This window comes from Oncorhynchus tshawytscha, linkage group LG16 (genome assembly GCF_018296145.1).
Source record: "Oncorhynchus tshawytscha isolate Ot180627B linkage group LG16, Otsh_v2.0, whole genome shotgun sequence".
NCBI classification, from domain to species: Eukaryota; Metazoa; Chordata; class Actinopteri; order Salmoniformes; family Salmonidae; genus Oncorhynchus; species Oncorhynchus tshawytscha.
Genome location: NC_056444.1, coordinates 74,477,033 through 74,503,692, shown reverse-complemented (window position 1 = coordinate 74,503,692; position 26,660 = coordinate 74,477,033). Strand labels below are relative to the sequence as shown.

Genomic DNA, 26,660 nt, shown 5'->3' with positions numbered 1-26,660 from the left:
CTGCTCACGCAGGTAGCTATGCCGACAGGTTGGAGCACCTCCTCCCACAGTCGCCGTGGTGATGCGATGTTGGTACAGGCTTTTTGGAAATACCTGTTTTATAGAGCGGGAGAGAGGCAGAGAGCGAGAGAGAGGCAGAGAAAGAGAGAGAGGCAGAGAGAGAGAGAGAGAGAGAGAGAGGAGGGTGTGACAGGTTCCCATGTTCTATTGTGATTGGTTACCTACAAGTGTGATGGTTAAGTAACAGGAGGAGGCTGAGGTGTTTGCCTGTGTTAGTGTGTGTTTGCCTGTGTCTGTGTGTGTGCCTGTGTCTTTGTGTGTGCCTGTGTCTGTGTAGTAGGCCCTGTCCTTACGTATGTCTGTGTGTACACAAATCTCCATAAGACAATTTGACGTCTCTCTATAGTAGCACACTGCTCCGCAGAGCAGAGAGCACTGAGCAGAGTAGCTCTGAGTCTGTTATCAGTTGATCCCTAGTATTATGGGAGCCCTTCAAACAAACAGTTGAAGGCCCCTTACCGCCACTTACAGTGTGATAACATCTGCACTGAGCCCTGAAACACTTCTGTAAGCTCTCACCAATCAGAGTTGTAGGTCTGAGGACCTGGGACAGAGATGTTTTGAAACACTAGTCGGTCATTTCCTTCAGTCCACATGGGATGTAGGATGAAGAGAACCACCACCTAAGGCCTTTTTCTCGGAGGCCTGTAGTCGAGCAGAGTCCATTACAACATAATGTTTCACCCTGCTTTGGTGGAGTTGATCTCTTCGCTCAATTCAATTAATTTTCAATTCTAGGGCATTATTGGCATGGGAAACATATGCTTACATTACCAAAGCAAGTGAAGTAGATAATAAACAGTGCGAAATGAATTATCTCTCTCTCTCTCTCTCTCTCTCTCTCTCTCTCTCCTCTCTGTCCTTCTCTCTCTGTGGTGTATAAAAGTCCAAGGTGCATGAAAGTCCAAGGTGCATGAAAGTCCAAGGTGCATGAAAGTCCAAGGTGCATGAAAGTCCAAGGTGCATGTTCTTTGATGCGGTGTCTGTTATAATAAGCATTGTAATAATAGAATGGAATGGTGTGCTTGTTTGAACTTGTCTGTCTAAAAGACCCTCTGTGTGTTCTTCACTGCCCCAGATGGAATAGGGTGGTACTGACAGCCTGTTTATGCAACAGTGGGTTGCACATGTACACACGCCCACGAGCAGACACACACACACACACACACACACACACACACACACACACACACACACACACACACACACACACACAAAGACCACTAAGTCAAGTAGGCTGTGAAAAGGACTTAAATGTTCCAGGAAAAATCTTCATGCAGTGACATAATTAAAAACACCCTTCCATTGCATTCTTAAACAAACACACACACACACACACACACATACACACACACACACACACACACACACACACACACACACACACACACACACACACACACACACACACACACACACACACACACACACACACATACACACACACACACACACACAACGAGGTCATGTTGGCTTAGGGAGCTCAGGGATTGATGAAAAGGAGCCATTTTGGTGGGAAGAGGTACAAGACGAAATGGAAAACTAAACATTAAAACAAGACAGAAAAGGATAGAACAGGAAATGTTTCCTCAGAGGGGAGTGGAGAGAGCACAAACAGCACTTTGTACCTAATTCAGATGTTTATAGATCTGCAGTTGAAGTGTTGAGTTTCAGTCCAGCCCTCAACTGGCGAAGGTGGTGTGTGGTGTGTGTGTTTCTGTGTGTGTGCACGCACGAGAGAGAGACGGAGAGGGGGCGGGGGGGGGGCAGATAAAGAGAGTGTGAGCGAGCTATGTATGGTAAATGAAAATGTATGAGCTAAGGCCATTACTCCTCTCTCTACTTCCTTCCAGGCACAAACAACAACCTCCCATTTCCACTGTTGTTTTCTTTCTGTCCTCTTCAACCAGCGCTGAACAGAAAGGCCCTGCTAGCAGAGCATGGTTCAGATACTATTTTTACTAATTCAAAATACCTTCACTGGGAACCAGTGATATAGTCCTAAAAGTGCAAACCCCGCCCACCTGGGACTCCAGGGGGACTATACGGTAGAACAAACGCTAAAAGTATTTGAAAGGTTTCAAATAGTATTTAAACCCAGGTCTGCCTGGGAGACAGACAGACTGGAGGAAAGTCCAGCCAGTTGGTTAAAACCAATCCATCTCTCTCCTCTGTCAATCCTCAATGTCACTCACATAACTCAGGGTGATTTAAAGGACATACTAAATTAACAGTGGTTTAGTCCTATTGTGTGAGAGTAGAAATGGACAGATTATGAACAGCACGGAGCTCTCTTGAAAGACGATTGACAATGTATGCATTCCTTAAGACATACTGTAAACAGTAGATATTGGGTTGCCTCTGTGCCACTGGGTGTGTACTGGGTACTGTGTTCTGAGATCAGTCTTCTGAACATTCTGTGCTGTCCAATTTAGCTAGTCTGTGGCCTCTGTGCCATAACAGCCTATGTGCTGTATGCATTCTACAGTGCTGTCCTATTTGGCTAGTCTGTGACCTCTGTGCCATAACAGCCTATGTGCTGTATGCATTCTACAGTGCTGTCCTATTTGGCCAGTGTCGACAGGCTTATCACTGTGACCAGGGCTTCTGATGGGTTTAATACAAACCACCCTGTCTTTCTGCCATCCCATCCCAGCTCTCTCTCCCTCTCTCTCTCTCTGGGCTCCCCAGGCGACACTGGTCTCTGGATAACAGCTCAGAAAGGCTCAGCTAGTTTCTGGAAATCGATTCCGCTTACATGCCTTTGTTATGTTTTTCACTAAAACACTGAGCCAGAATCAACATGAAAAACGGGGCCAGACTCAACATGAAGAACAGGGCCAGACTCAACATGAAGAACTGGGCCAGACTCAACATGAAAAACTGGGCCAGACTCAACATGAAAACCTGGGCCAGAATCAACATGAAAACTGGGCCAGACTCAACATGAAAACTGGGCCAGACTCAACATGAAGAACTGGGCCAGACTCAACATGAAGAACTGGGCCAGACTCAACATGAAGAACTGGGCCAGACTCAACACTGAAGAACTGGAAGAACTGGGCCAGACTCAACATGAAGAACTGGGCCAGACTCAACATGAAGAACTGAGCCAGACTCAACATCAAAAAGAACTGGGCCAGACTCAACATGAAGAACTGGGCCAGACTCAACATGAAAACTGGCCAGACTCAACATGAAAAACTGGGCCAGACTCAACATGAAGAACTGGGCCAGACTCAACATGAAGAACTGGGCCAGACTCAACATGAAGAACTGGGGACCAGACTCAACATGAAGAACTGGGCCAGACTCAACATGAAGAACTGGGCCAGACTCAACATGAAGAACTGGGCCAGACTCAACATGAAAACTGGGCCAGACTCAACATGAAAAACTGGGCCAGACTCAACATGAAGAACTGGGCCAGACTCAACATGAAGACTCAACTGGCCAGACTCAACATGAAGAACTGGGCCAGACTCAACATGAAGAACTGGGCCAGCATGAGACTCAGACATGAAGAACTGGCCCAGACTCAACATGAAGAACTGGCCCAGACTCAACATGAAGAACTGGGCCAGACTCAACATGAAAACTGGGCCAGACTCAACATGAAGAACTGGGCCAGACTCAACATGAAGAACTGGCCAGCCAGACTCAACATGAAGAACTGGGCCAGACTCAACATGAAAACATGAAAAACTGGGCCAGACTCAACATGAAGAAAAACTGGGCCTGGGCCAGACTCAACATGAAAACTGGGCCAGACTCAACATGAAAAACTGGGCCAGACTCAACATGAAAACTGGGCCAGACTCAACATGAAGAACTGGGCCAGACTCAACATGAAGAACTGGGCCAGACTCAACATGAAGAATGAAGAACTGGGCCAGACTCAACATGAAGAACTGGGCCAGACTCAACATGAAGAACTGGGCCAGACTCAACACTGAAAACGAGACTCAACATGAAAACTGGGGGCCAGACTCAACATGAAAACCTGGGCCAGACTCAACATGAAAAACTGGGCCAGACTCAACATGAAAATCTGGGCCAGACTCAACATGAAAAACTAGGCCAGACTCAACATGAAAAACTGGGCCAGACTCAACATGAAAATCTGGGCCAGACTCAACATGAAAATCTGGGCCAGACTCAACATGAAAAAAGCGCATGCCCTATCTTACTATCTGGAGAGAAGAGACCACAGACTGTACTGTCCCTCTACTGGAGAGAAGTGACCACAGACTGTACTGTCCCTCTACTGGAGAGATGTGACCACAGACTGTACTGTCCCTCTACTGGAGAGATGTGACCACAGACTGTACTGTCCCTCTACTGGAGAGAAGTGACCACAGACTGTACTGTCCCTCTACTGGAGAGAAGTGACCACAGACTTTACTGTCCCTCTACTGGAGAGAAGTGACCACAGACTGTACTGTCCCTCTACTGGAGAGAAGTGACCACAGACTGTACTGTCCCTCTACTGGAGAGATGTGACCACAGACTGTACTGTCCCTCTACTGGAGAGAAGTGACCACAGACTGTACTGTCCCTCTACTGGAGAGAAGTGACCACAGACTGTACTGTCCCTCTACTGGAGAGAAGTGACCACAGACTGTACTGTCCCTCTACTGGAGAGAAGTGACCACAGACTGTACTGTCCCTCTACTGGAGAGAAGTGACCACAGACTGTACTGTCCCTCTACTGGAGAGATGTGACCACAGACTGTACTGTCCCTCTACTGAGAGAAGTGACCACAGACTGTACTGTCCCTCTACTGGAGAGAAGTGACCACAGACTGTACTGTCCCTCTACTGGAGAGAAGTGACCACAGACTGTACTGTCCCTCTACTGGAGAGAAGTGACCACAGACTGTACTGTCTCTCTACTGGAGAGATGTGACCACAGACTGTACTGTCTCTCTACTGGAGAGAAGTGACCACAGACACTATTAAAAGGGGGAGGGGTCTGTGTGCTTCATACTGGGCACGTGCAGAACGACGACTGGGCAATGGCAAAGGGGGAGGGGCTTGGGAGAAGACGTGGGAGGGCACACTCTGGGTGGGCGGGGCTTTCTGGGGTTGAGGAATCAGGGAAGGAGGGGATTGGTGATTTTTTTGGGGCCAGCCAACTAAATATTGTTTTGTGTGAGCAAAACGCGGGTAGCAAAAAGTCATGACAGAATGGACATGGAGAGACAGAGAGAGACAAAGCGAGACAGAATAGAAATGGAGAGACAGAGAGAGACAGAACGGACATGGAGAGACAGAGAGAGACAGAGAAAGTCACCCAGGGGAGATGTATAGTCAGGTGAGTCACCCAGGGGAGATGTATCGTCAGGTGAATCATCCAGGGGAGATGTATAGTCAGGTGAGTCATCTAGGGGAGATGTATAGTCAGGTGTGTCATCCAGGGGAGATGTATAGTCAGGTGAGTCATCTAGGGGAGATGTATAGTCAGGTGAGTCATCTAGGGGAGATGTATAGTCAGGGGATTCATCTAGGGGAGATGTAAATCAGGTGAGTCATCCGGGGGAGATGTATAGTCAGGTATAGTTTGGTGAGTTTCCCAGGGGAGATGTATAGTCAGGTGAGTCACCAGGGGAGATGTATAGTCAGGTGAGTCACCCAGGGGAGATGTATAGTCAGGTGAGTCATCCAGGGGAGATGTATAGTCAGGTGTGTCATCTAGGGGAGATGTATAGTCAGGTGAGTCACCCCGAAGAGATGTATAGTCAGGTGAGTCATCCAGGGGAGATGTATAGTCAGGTGAGTCATCCAGGGAGATGTATAGTCAGGTGTAGTCATCCAGGGAGATGTATAGTCAGGTGAGTCATCCAGGGAGATGTATAGTCAGGTGTAGTCATCTAGGGGAGATGTATAGTCAGGTGAGTCATCCAGGGGAGATGTATAGTCAGGTGAGTCACCCAGGGGAGATGTATAGTCAGGTGAGTCACCCAGGGGAGATGTATAGTCAGGTGAGTCATCCAGGGGAGATGTATAGTCAGGTGGGTCATCCAGGGGAGATGTATAGTCAGGTGGGTCATCCAGGGGAGATGTATAGTCAGGTGAGTCATCCAGGGGAGATGTATAGTCAGGTGTGTCATCCAGGGAGATGTATAGTCAGGTGAGTCATCCAGGGAGAGATGTCAGGTAGTCAGGGTGATGTCATCCAGGGAGGGAGATGTATAGTCAGGTGAGTCATCCTAGGGGAGATGTATAGTCAGGTGAGTCATCCAGGGAGATGTATAGTCAGAAGTCATCCAGATGTATAGTCAGGTGAGTCATCCAGGGTAGATGTATAGTCAGGTGAGTCATCCAGGGGAGATGTATAGTCAGGTGAGTCATCCAGGGGAGATGTATAGTCAGGTGTGTCATCTAGGGGAGATGTATAGTCAGGTGAGTCATCCAGGGGAGATGTATAGTCAGGTGTGTCATCTAGGGGAGATGTATAGTCAGGTGAGTCATCCAGGGTAGATGTATAGTCAGGTGAGTCACCCAGGGTAGATGTATAGTCAGGTGAGTCATCCAGGGGAGATGTATAGTCAGGTGAGTCATAGTCAGGTGTGTCCAGGGGAGATGTATAGTCAGGTGAGTCATCCAGGGTATAGTCATGTCATCCAGGGTAGATGTATAGTCAGGTGAGTCATCCAGGGTAGATGATGTCAGGTAGTCATCAGGTGAGTCATCTAGGGGAGATGTATAGTCAGGTGAGTCATCCAGGGTAGATGTATAGTCAGGTGAGTCATCCAGGGTAGATGTATAGTCAGGTGTGTCATCCAGGGTAGATGTATAGTCAGGTGAGTCATCCAGGGTAGATGTATAGTCAGGTGTGTCATCTAGGGGAGATGTATAGTCAGGTGAGTCATCCAGGGGAGATGTATAGTCAGGTGTGTCATCTAGGGGAGATGTGTAGTCAGGTGAGTCACCCAGGGGAGATGTATAGTCAGGTGAGTCACCCAGGGGAGATGTATAGTCAGGTGAGTCACCCAGGGGAGATGTATAGTCAGGTGAGTCATCCAGGGGAGATGTATAGTCAGGTGTGTCATCTAGGGGAGATGTATAGTCAGGTGTGTCATCCAGGGGAGATGTATAGTCAGGTGAGTCACCCAGGGGAGATGTATAGTCAGGTGAGTCACCCAGGGGAGATGTATAGTCAGGTGAGTCACCCAGGGAGATGTATAGTCAGGTGAGTCATCCAGGGTAGATGTATAGTCAGGTGAGTCATCCAGGGTAGATGTATAGTCAGGTGAGTCATCCAGGGAGATGTATAGTCAGGTGTGTCATCTAGGGAGATGTATAGTCAGGTGAGTCATCTAGGGAGATGTATAGTCAGGTGAGTCATCTAGGGAGATGTATAGTCAGGTGAGTCATCTAGGGGAGATGTATAGTCAGGTGAGTCACCCGAAGAGATGTATAGTCAGGTGAGTCATCCAGGGTAGATGTATAGTCAGGTGAGTCATCCAGGGTAGATGTATAGTCAGGTGAGTCATCCAGGGTAGATGTATAGTCAGGTGAGTCATCCAGGGTAGATGTATAGTCAGGTGAGTCATCCAGGGGAGATGTATAGTCAGGTGAGTCATCTAGGGGAGATGTATAGTCAGGTGAGTCATCTAGGGGAGATGTATAGTCAGGTGAGTCATCTAGGGGAGATGTATAGTCAGGTGAGTCACCCCGAAGAGATGTATAGTCAGGTGAGTCATCCAGGGTAGATGTATAGTCAGGTGAGTCATCCAGGGTAGATGTATAGTCAGGTGAGTCATCCAGGGTAGATGTATAGTCAGGTGAGTCATCCAGGGTAGATGTATAGTCAGGTGAGTCATCCAGGGGAGATGTATAGTCAGGTGTGTCATCTAGGGGAGATGTGTAGTCAGGTGAGTCACCCAGGGGAGATGTATAGTCAGGTGAGTCACCCAGGGGAGATGTATAGTCAGGTGAGTCACCCAGGGGAGATGTATAGTCAGGTGAGTCATCTAGGGGAGATGTATAGTCAGGTGTGTCATCTAGGGGAGATGTATAGTCAGGTGAGTCATCCAGGGGAGATGTATAGTCAGGTGTGTCATCTAGGGGAGATGTATAGTCAGGTGAGTCATCCAGGGAGATGTATAGTCAGGTGTGTCATCTAGGGAGATGTGTAGTCAGGTGAGTCACCCAGGGGAGATGTATAGTCAGGTGAGTCACCCAGGGGAGATGTATAGTCAGGTGAGTCACCCAGGGGAGATGTATAGTCAGGTGAGTCATCCAGGGGAGATGTATAGTCAGGTGAATGTGTGGCTCTTCAGAACTGAACACGTTTACACTCATAGAAAAACATGTGCTATCTACAACCTAAAAGTGTTCTTTGGCTGTTCCCATAGGAAGTTCTCCTATGGGGACAACCGAAGAACCCCTTTGGAACCCTTTTTCTATGAGTGTAGGAGACACCACTCGAGGTTGATGTTGAGGATGGATGGACTGGCGATGGCACGATAGTGTCATTCAATGATGATAGAACTGAACAAACACATACCTCATGTACTGTTAATGGGTTTCTGTCCGGGTTGGTGGATGAGTTTACATCTACAGCATGTAGCCACTGTAGTACTAGTAACCCATTATGTGTGTGAACTGTGTGCATATGTGTGTGTTGGTAACCTGAAGCTAGCTAGTTAGCTGTAGCAATAGGGAGGGAGGGAGGGAGGGAGGGAGGGAGGGAGGGAGGGAGGGAGGGAGGGAGGGAGGGAGGGAGGGAGGGAGGGAGGGAGGGAGGGAGGGGTGTTCTATGTCTCTGTCATCACTGGCAATCTGTTTCAGCACATCCACACACTCACTGCTCACATCAGCTATGGAAAGACGGAAAGCTAGACATTCCTTCCAATATCACCATGCCAAGTCTTGTTTATAAGCCCAGAAACCCTGTAAGGAATGACTGTATGCCTTGAGGATAGAGGAAGTAGAAACAATATGTTGTATAGGTCTTATCTATATTTCAGATCAGAATGGCGAACAGTAGTAAAACCTGATTCACCTCTAGTCTCAAGGAGAGCTTACAGCATGTACAGTCTTCCTGGCAATGCTACCGTAGGGGTTTGATTAGAGAGAGAGAGAGACAGCGAGGTAGAGAGAGAGAGAGAGAGAGAGAGTTAGAGAGAGAGAGAGAGAGACAGAGAGAGAGAGTTAGAGAGAGAGAGACAGAGAGAGAGACAGCGAGTTAGAGAGAGAGAGAGAGAGAGAGAGTTAGAGAGAGAGAGAGAGAGAGAGAGAGAGACAGAGAGAGAGAGTTAGAGAGAGAGACAGAGAGAGAGAGACAGCAAGTTAGAGAGAGAGAGAGAGAGACAGCGAGGTCGAGAGAGAGAGAGAGAGACAGCGAGTTAGAGAGAGAGAGAAAGAGAGAGAGAGAAAGAGAGAGAGAGACAGCGAGGTAGAGAGAGCAAGAGAGAGAGAGAGAGAGAGACAGTGAGTTAGAGAGAGAGAGAAAGAGAGAGAGAGAGAGACAGAGAGAGACAGTGAGTTAGAGAGAGAGACAGCGAGTTAGAGAGAGAGAGAAAGAGAGAGAAAGAGAGAGAGAGAGAGAGCGAGTTAGAGAGAGAGAGAGACAGAGAGAGAGAGACAGCGAGTTAGAGAGAGAGAGACAGAGGGAGAGAGACAGCGAGTTAGAGAGAGAGACAGCGAGTTAGAGAGCTAAAGAGCGAGAGAGTGAGAGAGAGAGAGACAGAGAGAGAGTTACAGAGAGAGAGACAGAGAGAGAGAGAGAGACAGCGAGTTAGAGAGAGAGACAGCGAGTTAGAGAGCTAAAGAGCGAGAGAGTGAGAGAGTGAGAGAGAGAGAGAGAGAGACAGAGAGAGAGTTACAGAGAGAGAGAGAGAGAGAGACAGCGAGTTAGAGAGAGAGACAGCGAGTTAGAGAGCGAAAGAGCGAGAGAGTGAGAGAGAGAGAGAGAGAAGGGAGACGAGAAAGGTGGGAGTTTCCTAGAAATTTCTTAGAATGTTGTTCTGTCACAAAGCATGACGAAAGAGCAGGTGAGAATTCATAGGATAATTAACTGAAAAGGAAAACAAGAAAAGAAGAGAAAAGCAACCAGAGAACGCTAACAAACCATACAATAAGAAAAAGGAAGTAGAGTAATAACAACTATGACAAAACAAGGAGAGTTAGAAGGAACAGAGGAAAATAAAAGAGGGCATGAAGGAGAGAGAGAGACAAACAGAGTCAGAGAGGGAGGAGGGAGGGTAAAGCAGGATACGTTTTGGGGGAAGTTAGTGGCCCATTGGGGGTTTGTTGTAGAGTTCAGGCTCAGTGGACAGGGAAGGAAGGGGAGGAGGCAGGGAGGCAGGCAGGGACCTGGCCTGGGTCACAAGCAGTATAGAGAGTATGTGAATGTCCAAAAGCACTGCACAGAGAGAGAGACAGAGAGAGGCAGAGAGAGAGAGGCAGAGAGAGGCAGAGAGAGACAGAGAGAGGCAGAGAGAGAGAGGCAGAGAGAGAGAGGCAGAGAGAGAGACAGAGAGAGAGAGGCAGAGAGAGAGAGGCAGAGAGAGAGAGAGGCAGAGAGAGAGAGGCAGAGAGAGAGGCAGAGAGAGAGTGGCAGAGAGAGAGGCAGAGAGAGAGGCAGAGAGAGACAGAGAGAGAGGCAGAGAGAGAGAGGCAGAGAGAGGCAGAGAGAGAGAGGCAGAGAGAGGCAGAGAGCAGGCAGAGAGAGAGGCAGAGAGAGACAGAGAGAGAGGCAGAGAGAGGCAGAGAGAGAGAGGCAGAGAGAGGCAGAGAGAGAGAGGCAGAGAGAGGCAGAGAGAGAGAGGCAGAGAGAGAGGCAGAGAGAGAGAGGCAGAGAGAGAGAGGCAGAGAGAGAGGCAGAGAGAGGCAGAGAGAGAGAGGCAGAGAGAGAGAGAGAGAGAGGCAGAGAGAGAGAGGCAGAGAGAGGCAGAGAGAGAGAGGCAGAGAGAGAGAGGCAGAGAGAGGCAGAGAGAGAGAGGCAGAGAGAGGCAGAGAGAGAGAGAGGCAGAGAGAGAGAGGCAGAGAGAGAGAGGCAGAGAAAGAGAGGCAGAGAGAGAGAGGCAGAGAGAGGCAGAGAGAGAGAGAGGCAGAGAGAGAGAGAGGCAGAGAGAGGCAGAGAGAGAGAGGCAGAGAGAGAGAGGCAGAGAGAGAGAGGCAGAGAGAGAGAGAGAGACGTGCTACTATAGAACTTCACTTAGTTTAAATAACTTTGTGTAGATTCAATAAATGGAGAAGTCAGTGTTGTTGGTCTAAATGATGATCTCAAAACACAGTGAAAGAAATGTCAAAGTGGGAGAGAGTTATAGAGAGGCTGTAAATTAAATGTACTCACAAGTGTGTTGGGGATGACTACATTTATTACTTCATTCTTTCATAGATGACAACATGATTTTAGTCAGCGTCAACCCTCAGATATGTGGATGGTTTGGCATGTTTCTGCCTGTTTGACCAACCTGGTCTCAGAGCATTTTGTATTATTCCGTACGTAAATCTGAGACATTCCATTTAGTATGATATCTTACGCTTCGCATGGTACTGTATTTATTAATTTGTGGATGTCCATCATCCATTTCTCATGATATGTTACGAATTTGCAAACGTGCAATATGCTACAAATGTTCTAAAAGTACAATATGTTATGAATTTTAAAAACATATGATATGTTACGAATTTCAATTTGCTGTGGCTAATGCTAGCTAGGTGGCTAGGTAACTAACATTAATGTTAGCTAGCTGGCTAACGTTAGCTAGGCTAGGGATTAGGGTTAAGGTTAAGGTAAGGAGTTAGGTTAAGTTTAGGGTTAGAGGAAGGGTTAGCTAACATGCTAAGTAGTTGCAAAGTATCTAAAAAGTAGTTAGCACTTGTAAAGTTGCTCATTAGCTAAAATGCTATTCCAAAACGTGACCTTTCAAACTCTAAGAATGTCTGTAAAATGAAACTACTAGAAAACATATAGGTTATGTATTGACTGTTATCTTTGTGTTGTGTCCTGTAAAAGTATAGGTTCCTTCATGTATATTTGAAGAGAACTCCTCTGCACTATCACCACCCTACTGTTCTCTAGTTCCTGTCACAAACTCTCCTGCTTTATGACATGACAATTATATGAGGAAAGAGACAATAACTACTAATGTTCTTAACTGTTTGCTACTGCAACAAAAGGGCTATTAAAGAGAGTGTGTATGTATGTGTGTGCATCTGTGTGCGTGTGTGTGTGTGTCTGTGCTCGTGTGTGTCTGTGCTCAGGCTCTCCGCTCTGGCTGTGAGTGTGTGTGTACACTCATCCTGCCAACATAGGAAAATAAATGATACCCCCAAATATGGAAGATGCTTTAAATCAATGAACAATTTAATCAACATTATTCCTGATACCCCTTTTCATGTGTGTGTGTGCGTGTGTGTGTTTGCACGTGCGTACGTGTGTGTGTGCCTGTACGTGTTTCTGCACGTGTGTGTGTGTGTGTATGTGTGCATGTGAGACAGCCCAGGCAGTGTGTGTTTGTGTTTATATAGGGAGCCCAGCCAGCCAGCCAGATTGACAGGAAATGGTCGTACCACTTCCACCAGTCTGACGGGTGAATATGGAATTTCAGCAGGTAGGGAGGGCACAGAGCCAGAACACATGCTATGGTGAATCCCTCCTCCTTTTCCTCCTCCCATTTTATTGTATTCAGATGTTTGTTTTATTAATGGACAACCAGCCAGTGTCTGTCTACTGCTCAACAGTTGAACCAGTGTCAGTCTTTTTTATGGATTATTGATATGCTATTTATTTACTACACATCATTTTAGCTGTATCCCAAATGGCCCCATATGGTCTATATAGTGCACTATATAGGAATGTGGTTCCATTTGGACCACAGACTTTGATTGTAAAGCATTCTGTTTGTAGAGCAGGGTTGCATGGTGTCTTTGAAAGCTCTAAGGGAAGAAAGCTGTAGTGAGGTGAAGGGACAATGAATCTCCCAGTAAAGAATGTGGACGGGTGGTTTTGGATGTAAGGCATAACTATTGTGACTTCTGTGTCTGTGTACTTACCTTTCAATTGTTGCAGGATGACACGTCTTCTATTAGTGACGTTATAGAAATACCTTCTTCGTCTTCTTCTTCCATGTTCACATGAGTATTTTGGCAACACTTCCTATGAAGTACATAAGAACAGTATGTCATTTATAATGCCTTATGGTACACTTAAAATGTGTTATGACACTGACCTAAAGCATTATATGTACAGTGCATTCTGAAATATTCAGACCCCTTCCCTTTTTCCAGTTTGTTACGTTTACAGCCTTATTCTAAAATGGATTCAATTACATTTTTTCCTCATCAATCTACTCACAATACCCCATAATGACACATGTATAATTTACCTTATTTCCATAGGTTTTCAGACCCTTTGCTATTTCTGGTATTTGGTATTGTATTAGGATCCCCATTAGCTGTTACAAAAGCAGCAGCTACTCTTCCTGGGGTCCACACAAAACATGATAAATAACATTAATAGACAAGAACAGCTTGAAATTGAGTTCAGGTGCATCCTTGAGATGTTTCCACAACTTGATTGGAGTTCTTCTGTGGTAAATTAATTTGATTAGACATGATTTGGAAAGGCACCTGTCTATATAAGGTCCCACAGTTGACAGTGCACGTCAAAGCAAAAACCAAGCTATGAGGTCGAAGGAATTGTCAGTAGAGCTCCGAGACAGGATTGTGTCGAGACACAGATCTGGGGAAGGCTACCAAAAAACGTCTGCAGCATTGAAGGTCCCCAAGAACACAGTGGCCTCCATCATTCTTAAATGGAAGATGTTTGGAACCACAAAGACTCTTCCTAGAGCTTTGGCCGCACGGACAAACTGAGCAATCAGGGGAGAAGGGAGTTGACCAAGAACCCGATGGTCACTCTGACAGAGCTCCAGAGTTCCCAAAGGTCATCAGACCATGAGAAAGAATATTATCTGGTCTGATGAAACCAATATTGAAGCCTTTGGCCTGAATGCCAAGTGTCAAGTCGGGAGGAAACCTGGCACCATCCCCACGGTGAAGCATGGTGGTGGCAGCATCACGTCTGGAGGAAACCTGGCACCATCCCTACGGTGAAGCATGATGGTGGCAGCATCATGCTGTGGGGATGTTTTTCAGCCGCAGGGACTGGAAGACTAGTCAGGATCGAGGGAAAGATGAACGGAGCAATGTATAGAGAGATCCTTAATGAAAACCTGCTCCAGAGCGCTCAGGACCTCAGACTGGTTCACCTTCCAACAGAATGACCCTAAGCACACAGCCAAGACAACGCAGGAGTGGCTTCGGGAGAAGTCTCTGAATGTCCTAGAGGAACCCGATTAAACATCTCTGGAGATACCTGAAAATAGCTGTGCAGCGACACTCCCCATCCAACCTGACAGAGCTTGGGAAGATCTGCAGAGAAGAATGGGAGATACTCCCCAAATACAGGTGTGCCGAGCTTGTAGCGTCAAACCCAAGAAGACTTGAGGCTGTAATCGCTGCCAAAGATGCTTCAGCAAAGTACTGAGTAAAGTGTCTGAATACTTATGTAAATGTGATATTTCAGTTGTATTTTTTCATACATCTTCAAAAATAAAATAAAAAACTGTTTTTGTTTTGTCATTATGGGATATTGATGAGGAAAAATACAAATTTAATCATTTTAGAATAAGGCTATAATGTAACAGAATGTGGAAAAAGTGAAGGGGTCTGAATACTTTCCGAAAGCACTGTATGTACTTCATAAAAAGCGTTACATTCCCTGTTTATATTCATTTTCCTCTCTTAATTTCCTACGTCTCTCGTTTTGTTTCGAGCTTCAGTTAAATTGAAGGACTTGAAGGAGGTCAGATGTGTGTGTGTGTGTGTTTGCGTGTGTGTGTGTGTGTGTGTGTGTGTGTGTGTGTGTGTGTGTGTGTGTGTGTGTGTGTGTGTGTGTGTGTGTGTGTGTGTGTGTGTGTGTGTTTGTGTGTTTGTGTGTGTGTGTGTGTGTGTGGGGGGTGCTTGTGTGTATGTGCGTGTTTGTATGTGTATTTATTGAGGGTATTTATCTGACTTAATGCACAGAGGGGATTGAGCAATGCAAGCTTTCATTCTTCACAGTTAAAGCACTGCCGGAGAGAGAGGGCGAGATAAAGAAAAGAGCGAGAAAGAGAAAGAGAATGATAGAATGAGAAGAAGAGAGAGTGAGAGAGAGAGAGAGAGAGAGTGTGTGTGAGAGAGAGAGAGAGAGAGAGCTTGAACGCTCCTGCCCATTTTCTGTTCCCTGGAACACATAGACAAAGGGGAAGGATTTAGCCTGGCATCTGGTTTCTGGGTTCAGCACAATGTTATCTCTCTCTCTGTCTTTATCTCTCTCTGTCTCTCTGTCTCTCTGTCTCTCTGTCTCTCTCTCTCTCTCTCTCTCTCTCTCTCTCTCTCTCTCTCTCTCTCTCTGTCCTGGGTAGGTGGTGTATAAGGCCTCCTTACGGCTGACTGTAGGGTGAGGGCTGACTGTAGGGTTAGGGCTGACTGTAGGGTTGGGGCTGACTGGAGGATTAAGGCTGACTGTAAGGTGGGGGCTGACTGTAGGGTGGGGGCTGGAGGGTTGGGGCTGACTCTGGAGGGTTGGGGCTGACTCTGTAGGGTTGGGGCTGACTGGAGGGTTAGGGCTGACTGTGGGGTGGGGGCTGACTTGAGGGGTGGGGCTGATTGGAGGGTTGGGGCTGACTGGAGGGTTGGGGCTACTGGGGGTTGGGGCTGACTGGAGGGTTGGGGCTGACTGGAGGGTTGGGGCTGACTGTAGGGTTGGGGCTGACTATAAGGTGGGGGCTGACTGGAGGTTTAGGGCTGACTGTAGGGTTAGGGCTGACTGTAGGGTTGGGGCTGACTGTAGGGTTAGGGCTGACTGTAGGGTTGGGGCTGACTGAAGAATTCGGGCTGACTGTAGGGTGGGGGCTGACTGTAGGGTTGGGGCTGACTCTGGAGGGTTGGGGCTGACTCTGGAGGGTTGGGGCTGACTCTGGAGGGTTGGGGCTGACTGGAGGGTTAGGGCTGACTGTGGGGTGGGGGCTGACTTGAGGGGTGGGGCTGATTGGAGGGTCGGGGCTGACTTTAGGGTTGGGGCTGACTGGAGGGTGGGGGCTGACTGTAGGGTTGGGGCTGACTGGAGGGTTGGGGCTGACTGGAGGGTTGGGGCTGACTGGAGGGTTGGGGCTGACTGGAGGGTTGGGGCTGACTGGAGGGTTGGGGCTGACTGTAGGGTTAGGGCTGACTGTAGGGTTGGGGCTGACTGTAGGGTTAGGGCTGACTGTAGGGTTGGGGCTGACTGTAGGGTTGGGGCTGACTGTAGGGTTGGGGCTGACTGTAGGGTTAGGGCTGACTGTAGGGTTGGGGCTGACTGTAGGGTTGGGGCTGACTGTAGGGTTGGGGCTGACTGTAGGGTTGGGGGTGACTGTAGGGTGGGGGCTGACTGTAGGGTTGGGGCTGACTGGAGGGTGTGGGATGACTGGAAGGTTTGGGCTGACTGGTGGGTTGGGGCTGACTCTGGAGAGTTGGGGCTGACTGTAGGGTTGGGGCTGACTGTAGGGTTTGGGCTGACTGTAGGGTTTGGGCTGACTGGAGGGTTGAGGCTGACTCTGGAGGGTTTGGGCTGACTGTAGGGTTGGGGCTGACTCTAGAGGGTTGGGGCTGACTGTAGGGTTGGGGCTGACTGTAGGGTTGGGGCTGACTGTAGGGTTGGGGCTGACTGTAGGGTTGGGGCTGACTGTCGGGTTGGAGCTGACTGTAGGGTTGGAGCTGACTGTAGGGTTGGGGCTGACTGTCGGGTTGGGGCTGACTGTAGGGTCAGGGCTGACTGTAGGGTGGGGGCTGACTCTGGAGGGTTTGGGCTGACTGTAGGGTTGGGGCTGACTCTAGAGGGTTTGGGCTGACTGTAGGGTTGGGGCTGACTGTAGAGGGTTGGGGCTGACTGTAGACCTATATGTTGGAGGGCCTAGGTATAGCATAGCCAACAGGGGAAGGGGCTGCCTAGTAAACTACATGTTGGGATGCAGGGGGCGGGGTGTACAGGCCCCAGAGCTGTACTGCTGGGGCTGGTGTGAGCTCAGCTCACACTTCAGCATGTATATGGGGGCTGTTGAGATGTCTGGGGGACTTTGTATGGGTGTGGGGCGTCAGGGGGTTCTATGTACTGTGGACAACGAGGGGGGCTTGGTTCTAACTTTCTAGGTCTGTTAAAATAAAGTAAAGTTTGTTATTTTAATGATGTAACTATTGGGCCAATAAAATAAAATCTCTCTCTCCCTCTCTCTCTTTCCGTCTCTGTGGCTGCCTTTTTCTCTGCCTGCCCAGACTTTAATATGGTTATGATTAGAGACGGGGCTAAGGGAGGGAGGGAGGGGGCTCATATTTACTGCAGGGGTAATGGGGGAGGTGCAGTGTAAAGACAAATCGAGAGAACCAAGAGGGATCTGAATAGGGCAGAGGAGGGGAGGGGTTGTGTTTGTTTGCATTCGGGCTGAAATATGAAAAACAAAAGAAAGCTGGGACAAAAAGAGAGGAGAGGAGAGAGAAGAATGGAATAAAGTTTTGTCCTCTAACAAATCAGTCCCCGCCTAGCAGCACGGGGCTCTGGCCACTTCCCCTCCTCTTCCCCTCCCTCCTCCTCTCTCTCAATCTCTCTCCACCCCCTCCCTCTGTGTCCCCTCTCTCTCTCTCTACCCCCCCCTCTCTCAGTCTGAGGCAGTTGGTTCGCTCCGCTGTGCAGTATGTGTCTGGGATGCAGCAGTGAAAGAAAGAGAGCTGAAAGAGTGAGAGAGACAGAGAGAGAGAGAGAGAGAGAGAGAGAGAGGGAGCTGTTATTTAGGTCTGTTACAGCAGACAGGGAGCAGCTCGCCCTAGGGCAGGGGGAGACGATAGAGCAACACTGAACTCAGAACAGCACATTCAGCTACAGATATACAGCCAGGCAGGAACCAGCCCTGCATTCCAGCTGAGGGGAAGGGAAAGAAGGTATAGAAACTGAAGTGCCAGCAGGAAAGGATAGAACAAACGGCAGAGAGAGAGAGAGAGAGAGAGAGAGAGAGAAGGAGAAGGAAGGAAGGAAGGAAGGAAGGAGAAGGTAGCAGCAACACATCAACACAAGGGTTTGAACCGGGACCTTCACTGCTGCTACTGTTGTTGTTGTTGTTGTTGTACTACGGTAAGGTGACCTAACTACTCCAGGAACAAGGAAGGGGGGGGTACAGCAGCAGGTTTAACCTGTGTGTTCTCAGGAGGTAGGGACTAGGGAGGGGGTACAGTAAAAGGAGGTTGAAAGCTCCACCACCATGTTTGACTGTATGGAAGCTCTGGGGATGGGCCCACGCCAGCTATATGATGTCACCAGCCGGGGTGCGTGCATGCTGCGGAAGGCGAGCCCCTTCTTCGCAGGGCTGGACCCCTTCGCTTGGACCGGCAGTGCCAGCGTTCAATGTAAGTCAATGGCATCCTGTTTGCATGTCCTGGTACTGGAGCCTGTTGGGACAGCTGCACTAGCTACCCAGGGACAACTAGCTAATGCTACGATATAATATGCTAGCCTCTGTGTGTGTGTTTGTTTGATTTCTGAGTGGCTGCAATGCTAACCCACATGTTCAGGTTTGACTGTGACAATGCTAACCCACAGGTTCAGGTTTCACCATGGCAATGCTAACCCACAGGTTCAGGTTTCACTGTGGCAATGCTAACTCACAGGTTCAGGTTTGACTGTGACAATGCTAACTCACAGGTTCAGGTTTGACTGTGACAATGCTAACCCACAGGTTCAGGTTTTACTGTGGCAATGCTAACCCACAGGTTCAGGTTTCACTGTGACAATGCTAACCCACAGGTTCAGGTTTCACTGTGACAATGCTAACCCACAGGTTCAGGTTTCACTGTGACAATGCTAACCCACAGGTTCAGGTTTCACTGTGACAATGCTAACCCACAGGTTCAGGTTTCACTGTGACAATGCTAACCCACAGGTTCAGGTTTCACTGTGACAATGCTCACTACAGGTTCAGGTTTCACTGTGACAATGCTCACTACAGGTTCAGGTTTCACTGTGACAATGCCAACCACCTGAGTTTTGACCTTGTGGGGTAGGTTAGGTTCTGTATACAAAACAGAAAAGAGTAAGAAAGTACAGATGAAATATTGAGAGGAAGAGAGAGAGGGAGAAGCCTGACACTTTTGACAAAATGTCAGCCATCCACATTACATTGGTCTTGTTCCCTTCACAATCGCCTCTGTGACAGCTACTAGTGCTTTCCATGTGGAGACTACAATGGGTTTTGAATCTAGTCTTTTTTTAAATATAAAGTAGACATAAAAATCAGTTTTCTAAAAACATTTCTGTGCTCCCTGTGTTTTTAGTTGGAGGTATTGTTGGTGTTTATGTTTGTGTGTAAGGATTTTTCTCTCAAGCTAAATAGCTATAAATTAATCAGTAGATGAATTATTTAATGGATAAATTTATGAATAAATTAGTAACTTGGAATGTTGCTAGGCTTCAGAAGAGCCAAAGGGTCTTGCCAGATTTCTTTTCTCTCTCTTTTTCTGTGTCAGTGTTCACATTTTTCCTCCCTCGCTCCCTCCTTTCCAGACTTCAGACACTACTCTGGCTCTAACAACAGGCCTGTCTCAGATAGACAAAACTTGGGTCAATTTCCATAGGCGTCCAGGGGGCCTGTGTGGCTGGGAGAAAGAAGGAGTGGGGGTGTGTGGTTCTCTTCTAGGGAGCAAGCCAGAAATGATACAAGCAAGAAGAAATACACAACACACCATCAAACTACGAACAATCTAGCTAGTTTAGTTGTTGCACACAAACAACACGTTTGCTTGCTTCTGTTCATGTGTTCCTATTTAGTTTTTTAAAGTCCTTTTGTAACCCAGACGCTGTGTTGTGTTCACACTGAGGGTTGTTTTTCAGATTTGATTTGTTCAACCTTCTGCTTTTTTGTTCCTTTTTACTGGATCTTGGGGGCAGTCATCTGTCTTCATTACTCGTGAAGACACCAGCGTTTCAGTGGCTGTCATACACACTGGGCTCTCTTTAATGAAGACAGATGCCCTGTCAGGACAAGGGAGGCCGAGGGGGACTCCATGCAGACCAGCCTCTCCTCTTCTGCTTTGCTTTCTTCTTTCTTTCCTGGTCTCCATTCTTCTGCTCTCCTCTCCTCTCCTCTTCTCATCTCTCCTTTCTTCTCCTCTACTCTTCTCTTTTCTTCTCTCCTTTCTTCTCCTCTTCTTTCCTCTTCTCTCCTTTCTTCTCCTCTTCTCTTCTCTCTTCTCCTCTCCTCTTCTCTTCTCGTCTCTCCTTTCTTCTCCTCTCCTCTACTCTTCTCTCCCCTCCTCTTCTCTTTTCTTCTCTCCTTTCTTCTCCTCTCCTCTACTCTTCTCTCCTCTCCTCTCCTCTTCTCTTCTCTCCTTTCTTCTCCTCTCCTCTACTCTCCTTTCCTCTCCTCTTCTCTCCTCTTCTCGTCTCTCCTTTCTTCTCCTCTCCTCTACTCTTCTCTCCTCTCCTCTCCTCTTCTCTTCTCTCCTTTCTTCTCCTCTCCTCTACTCTCCTTTCCTCTCCTCTTCTCTTCTCACCTCTCCTCTCCTCTCCTCTTCTCTTCTCTCCTTTCCTCTCCTCTCCTCTACTCTCCTTTCCTCTCCTCTTCTCTTCTCACCTTTCCTCTGCTCTTTTTTCCTCTCCTCTCTCCTACAGCCAGCCAAGGAGCTCTGATAATAACAAAATATTTGTTTATTTAGTCAGAGACCTCACCGCTCTCACCGACCCACACAACCATTTAAAACGTAGCCAATCAGGTCCCAAAGTTATTGTATTTGTGTTCTTTGTAACAGGAAATCAAAGAGAACGAACGATCAATCAGTTGGTGTTGCTGTGCTAGTGTGTGTGTGTGCACCTGTGCTAGTGTGTGTGTGTACTTCTGTGCTAGTGTGTGTGTGCGCATCTGTGCTTCTGTGTGTGCTGTGTACTGTTTTAGTCTTTCTGTGTTTAGTCTTAGTAAATAAGGTGACCCTATCCCACACGAGGAGCGGCCATAATATCTCTCCTTACTGAACCAGTTGGCCCTCATTGTCCTCTACAATGAGGCAGATGAATTGATGTTTGAGTCTGATCTCTCATTAGGCCTGGCCAGCTGCAGAGCACACTGACCTGTGTCTTAAATGGCACCCTATTCCCTATATAGTGCACTACTTTTGGCCAGAGCCCTATGGCTATGGCCTATGTGCCATGATCAAAAGTAGTGCACTATATAGGAAATAGGGTGCCATTTGGAACACACATGAACCAGGGAACTAGCAGCAAGCAAAGTAAAGACACTCAGCTAGGAGAGCTCCTCTACTCAGCTCTGCTCTCATAGCATTAACAACAATCAGGACTTCTTGAGTCTTGAGTCCCAGTCAGCTGCTTAAAGTGTGACACCATTCCTTACATTTGGCCTAGATATTCTGTGAGTTTATTTCTGTTTGAGGGAGGACTCTAAAATCAGAGAAAATAAAGATTTTAACATATTTTTATCAAAGATTTTTAAACAGCCCCCCACAACTATATGCAATTGTTCTCTATATGCAATCTAAACATTACCAACATGGGGATTCGTTGTGGAGTTATTTTTTTGTGATTTTATTACAATTCTGACGTACATATGTCATGCTTTAAAAACAATTTTTACTCAGAAGCAAATCTGGAAATCAGCGGGTTAGGTTTTGAATTTCCTGGGTTTTCTCAATGTCATTGCTTTTTGTCTCAATCTGTTTTGAATCAAAGGGAGTTTTAGTGTGTGGTCATGATCAGCTTTTCTGTTTTCTGTCTGGTGGTTGGAGACTGCTGCTTTTCTGTCCAATGTCAGAGGTTACAGAGAGGCTGTGGGCTGGCCAATGTCAGAACCACAACATGTGTGGTGTCCTTGTCTGCCTTTTGAGAAGGAGGAGAGAAGAGCCTCTTAAATGGCTGTTATTGTGTAGCCGACTGCTGTTTAAGTGTCTGATGTTATGTAGCTGGAACTAATACATCAGGGCTGCATGGAAAGGAAAATGGTAAAATGATTTAGACATTTGTCAATAAGCTAGAAATTACTCAACTGTCATACTAGATGACATTTGATGATATGAAGAACGTTTGATGAGCTGTTCCTTCACTTGCTATGTTACTGTGCTTGGAAGGATTAACGCAATTGATTTCTAATTTATGGACAGGAAAAGGATAATGATTTAGTCATACGATAATAGTTTATTCATACGTCAATGATAGCAAAATGTGTACCAGATGCCAAATGATGATGTAAAAAAGATTTCCTGCCTTTTGCTTCAGTTGTCATGTTAATCTTCTCATGCGGTAGCTTTATCATCTCATACTGTAGTATTAGAAAAGGGGTCATGTTTTTTAATCATAAAAAAAGTTTTAATTTAATCTTTATTTAACTATGCAAGTCAGTTAAGAACAAATTCTAATTTACAATGACGGCCAAGCCCGGATGACTCGGGGCCAACTGTGCACTGCCCTATGGGATTCCCAATCACAGCCGGATGTGATATAGCCTGAAGTCAAACCAGGGACTGTAGAGACACCTCTTGCACTGAGATGCAGTGCCTTAGACCGCTGCGCCACTCAGGAGTTATAAACTGGGTGGTTTGAGCCCCGAATGGTGATAGGGTCACCTAAGACCGTATACCATGGGTATGATAAAACATTTATTTTTACTGCTCTAATTATGTTGGTAACCAGTTTATAATAGCAATAAGGCACCTCTGGGGTTTGTGTATGGCCAATATTCCACGTCTAAGGGCTGTGTACAGGTACTCTGCGTTGCATTGTGCGTAAGAACAGCCCTTAGCCGTGGTATATTGGCCGTATACCACACGTCCTCGTGCCTTATTGCTAATATATTTGATGTATTATAGTAACCAACAGAGTCATGTTTACTGTCTAACTGTACCTTGGCCTATTTGGATTGTTTTGACTTTGATATCCCCCTTAATGTCAATATATTCACAATCATGTTATGTGGTAATAACAGATAACACTTTATTAATCAAAACACACACACACACACACACACACACACACACACACACACACACACACACACACACACACACACACACACACACACACACACACACACACACACACACACACACACAAACCTCTTTGTTTTCCCTTAATGTGCTGTTCAATGTGAATTGATGAGCTAATTGAAACAGGCGCTATATCTTTCTGGCTTGGAGGGCAAGACAACTACGTCCCAAATGGCACCCTATTTCCTGTATAGTGCACTACTTTTGACCAGGGCCCATAGGGGTTATATAGGAAATAGGGTGCCATTTGGGACGCAGCCACAGACTACTAAGTGGTTCCTGTGACCACTGTCACACCGAGCAGCTCAGATCATTCTCTCTACTAATGGAACTGCAGATCATTATCTCTTCCTAATGGAACTCTGCAGTTATTTCATTATAATTACAAAAGATTCAATTAAAATATTAGAATGCCTGAGGGGGCAGGACTGTGAATAGATAGTGGGTTGGTTGGTTGGTTGGTTAGGAGGGATGGTTAGGAGCGATGGTGAGTGTGTGGTGGGTGGGTGGGTAGTGTGTCAAATCAAATCCAATGTTATTTGTCATGAGAGGTGAAATGCTTACTTTTACAAGCCATTAACCAACAATGCAGTTCAATAAATAGTGTTGAGAAAATGTTACCAAATAAACTAAAGTAAAAAATAAAATAAAAAGTAACACAATAAAATAACAATAACAAGGCTATATACAGGGGGTACCGGTACTGAGTCAATGTGGAGGGGTACAGGTTAGTCTAGTTCATTTGTAGGTAGGGGTAAAGTGACTACGCATCAATAATAAACAGTGAGTATCAGCAGTGTAAAAACAAAGGGGGTGGGGTGTCAATGTAAATAGTTTGGGGCGCCATTTGATGAATTGTTCAGCAGTCTTACGGCTTGAGGGTAGAAGCTGTTAAGGAGCCTTTTGGACCTAGACTTGGCGCTCCAGTACCGGCTTGCCGTGTGGTAGCAGAGAGAACAGTCTATGACTAGGGTGACTGGAGTCTTTGACAATTTCTTTGGGCCTTCCTCTGACACCGCCTAGTATATAGGTCCTGGATGGCAGGAAGCTTGGCCCCAGTGATGTACTGGGCCATACGCACTACCCTCTGTATTGCCTTACGGTCGGTGGTGCAGCTGTATAACTTTTTGAGGATCTGGAGACCAATGACAAATCTTTTCAGTCTCCTGAGGGGGAAAAGGTGTTGTTATGCCCTCTTCATGACTGTCTTGGTGTGTTTGGACCATGATAGTTCATTGGTGATGTGGACAACAAGGAACTTGAAACTCTTGACCCGCTCTACTACAGACCCATTGATGTTAATGGGGTCCTGTTTGGCCCTCCTTTTCCTGTAGTCCACGATCAGTTCCTTTGTTTTGCTCACATTCAGGAAGAGGTTGTTGTCCTGGCAGGTCTCTGATCTCCTCCTTGTAGGCTGTCTCATCAGGCCTACCACTGTTGTGTCGTCAGCCAACTTAATGATGGTGTTGGAGTTGTGCTTGGCCACAGAGTCGTGGGTGAACAGGGAGTACAGGAGGGGACTTAGCACACACCACTGAGGGGCCCCAGGGTTGAGGATCAGAGTGGCAGATGTGTTGTTGCCTACCCTCAACACCTGGGGGCGGCCCGTCAGGAAGTCCAGGATCCAGTTGTAGAAGGAGGTGTTTAGTCCCAGGGTCCTTAGCTTAGTGATGAGGTTTGTGGGCACTATGGTGTTGTCAATGAACAGCATTCTCACATGGGTGTTCCTTTTGTCCAGGTGGGAAAGGGCAGTGTGGAGTGCGATTGAGATTGCGTCATGTGTGGATCTGTTGGGTTTCCAGGATGATGGTCTAGGGTTTCCAGGATGATGGTGTTGATGTGAGCCATGAACAGCCTTTCAAAGCACTCCATGGCTACCGACATGAGTGCTATGGGACGGTAGTCATTTACGCAGGTTACCTTCGCTTTCTTGGGCACAGGGACTAAGGTGGACCTCTTGAAACATGTAGGTATTACAAACTTGATCAGGGAGAGGTTGAAAGTTTCAGTGAAGACACTTGCCAGTTGGTCTGAGCATGCTCTGAGTACACATCCTGGTAATCCGTCTGGTCCCGCGGCCTTGTGAATGTTGACCTGTTTAAGGCCTTGCTCACATCGGAACAGCTGGTGCTCTCATTGCATGCTTCAGTGTTGCTTGCCTCAAAGCGAGCATAAAAGGCTTTTAGCTCATCTGGTAGGCTCATGTCACTGGGCAGCTCCAAAGGGTTTCCCTTTGTTGTCCATAGTAGTTTGCAAGCCCTGCCACATCCGACGAACGTCGAATGTCAGAGCCGACGAACGTCAGAGCCGGTGTAGTAGAATTCAATCTTAGTCCTGTATTGACACTTTGCCTGTTTAATGTTTTGTAAGCGTCATGATTAGTTGTACGGATGGTGCCTGTTATCCATGACATCTGGTTGGGATATGTACGTACAGTCACTGTGGGGATGACGTCAGGGCAGCAGCAGGTATGTGTACTAGTCAGCCAGTTCTGTGCTGTGATGACATACATAAACCCTGTTGATCCCTACAAGTTCATGTCAAATGAATGTGTGCAAGTAAAAAGGCTTAAATTGTTGTGTTACTGTAACGTCAAAATGGGTAGACCAAGGCGCAGCGTGATTTGGGTTCATCATAATTTATTTAACTGTGACAAAACAATAAAGAGAAACAAACAAACAAACGTACAGCCTTGTAGGCCTCAAAAGCAACAATACAAAAACAAGATCCCACAAACAACAGGTGGGAAAAGGCTGCCTAAATATTATCCCCAATCATAGACAACGATAGACAGCTGCCTCTGATTGGGAACCATACCAGGCCAACATAGAAATACAAAAACTAGACTACACATAGAAATAATAAACTAGAGCACCCCCCAGTCACGCCCTGACCTACTCCACCATAGAAAATAAAGGCCTTCTATGGTCAGGACGTGACAGTTACAAGGTGGGGTTAAAATAGATTTAATTGTTTTAAAAAATCCATTGATTTAAATAAAAAACAATGTAATGTCAAAGTGAAAGAAAAAACAAATATTCTGTATCTTGATTACGTAAGTATTCAACCCCCTGAGTCACTAGAATCACCTTTGGCAGGGAATACAGTTGTGAGTCTTTCTGGGTAAGTCTCTAAGACCTTTGCAGACCTGGACTGTACAATATTTGCAAATTATTCTATTTAAAATTCTTGAGGTCTGTCAAGTTGATTGTTGATCATTGCTAGATAGCCGTTTTCAAGTCTTGCTATGGATTTTCAAGACGATTTAAGTCAAAACTGTAACTAGGCCACTCAGGAACATTCAACATCATCTTGGTAAGCAACTCCAGTGTATATTTGGCCTTGTGCTTTAGGTTATTGTCCTGCTGAAATGTGATTTTTATATCCAATTGTCTGTTGGAAAGCAGACTGAACCAGGTTTTCCTCTAGGATTTTGCCTGTGCTTAACTCTATTCTTTTCCAATGTACCTTAAAGAAACTGCCTAGTCCTTGCCGATGGCAAGCATAGCCACAACATGATGCAGCCA

General features: G+C 46.7%; 1 protein-coding gene and 1 long non-coding RNA gene across 5 annotated transcripts in view; both read left to right on the top strand.

Moving 5' to 3' along the window:
- Positions 1 to 26,660, top strand: part of LOC112235473 (retinoic acid receptor gamma-A) — a 113,279-nt gene that overhangs the window by 36,753 nt on the left and 49,866 nt on the right. Inside the window, exon 1 of one of the 2 annotated variants that reach the window (XM_042299625.1) lies at positions 17,759 to 18,495. The exons of the other annotated variant lie outside the window; for it this stretch is intronic. Within the exon in view, the coding sequence (XP_042155559.1) occupies positions 18,351 to 18,495 (145 nt within the window). The 5' untranslated portion in view covers positions 17,759 to 18,350. Of the gene's footprint in view, positions 1 to 17,758; positions 18,496 to 26,660 lie in introns of those variants that run through there. 2 annotated transcript variants of the gene reach the window in all.
- On the top strand, positions 5,166 to 8,159 carry LOC121839637. Of its 3 annotated transcripts, none has more exons than XR_006079113.1 (3): positions 5,166 to 5,467; positions 6,346 to 6,555; positions 7,491 to 8,159. It is a non-coding gene; the product is annotated as an uncharacterized LOC121839637 (long non-coding RNA). The 3 variants fall into 3 exon arrangements; XR_006079112.1 differs by having other exon boundaries at positions 5,166 to 5,715; XR_006079111.1 differs by having other exon boundaries at positions 5,166 to 5,745.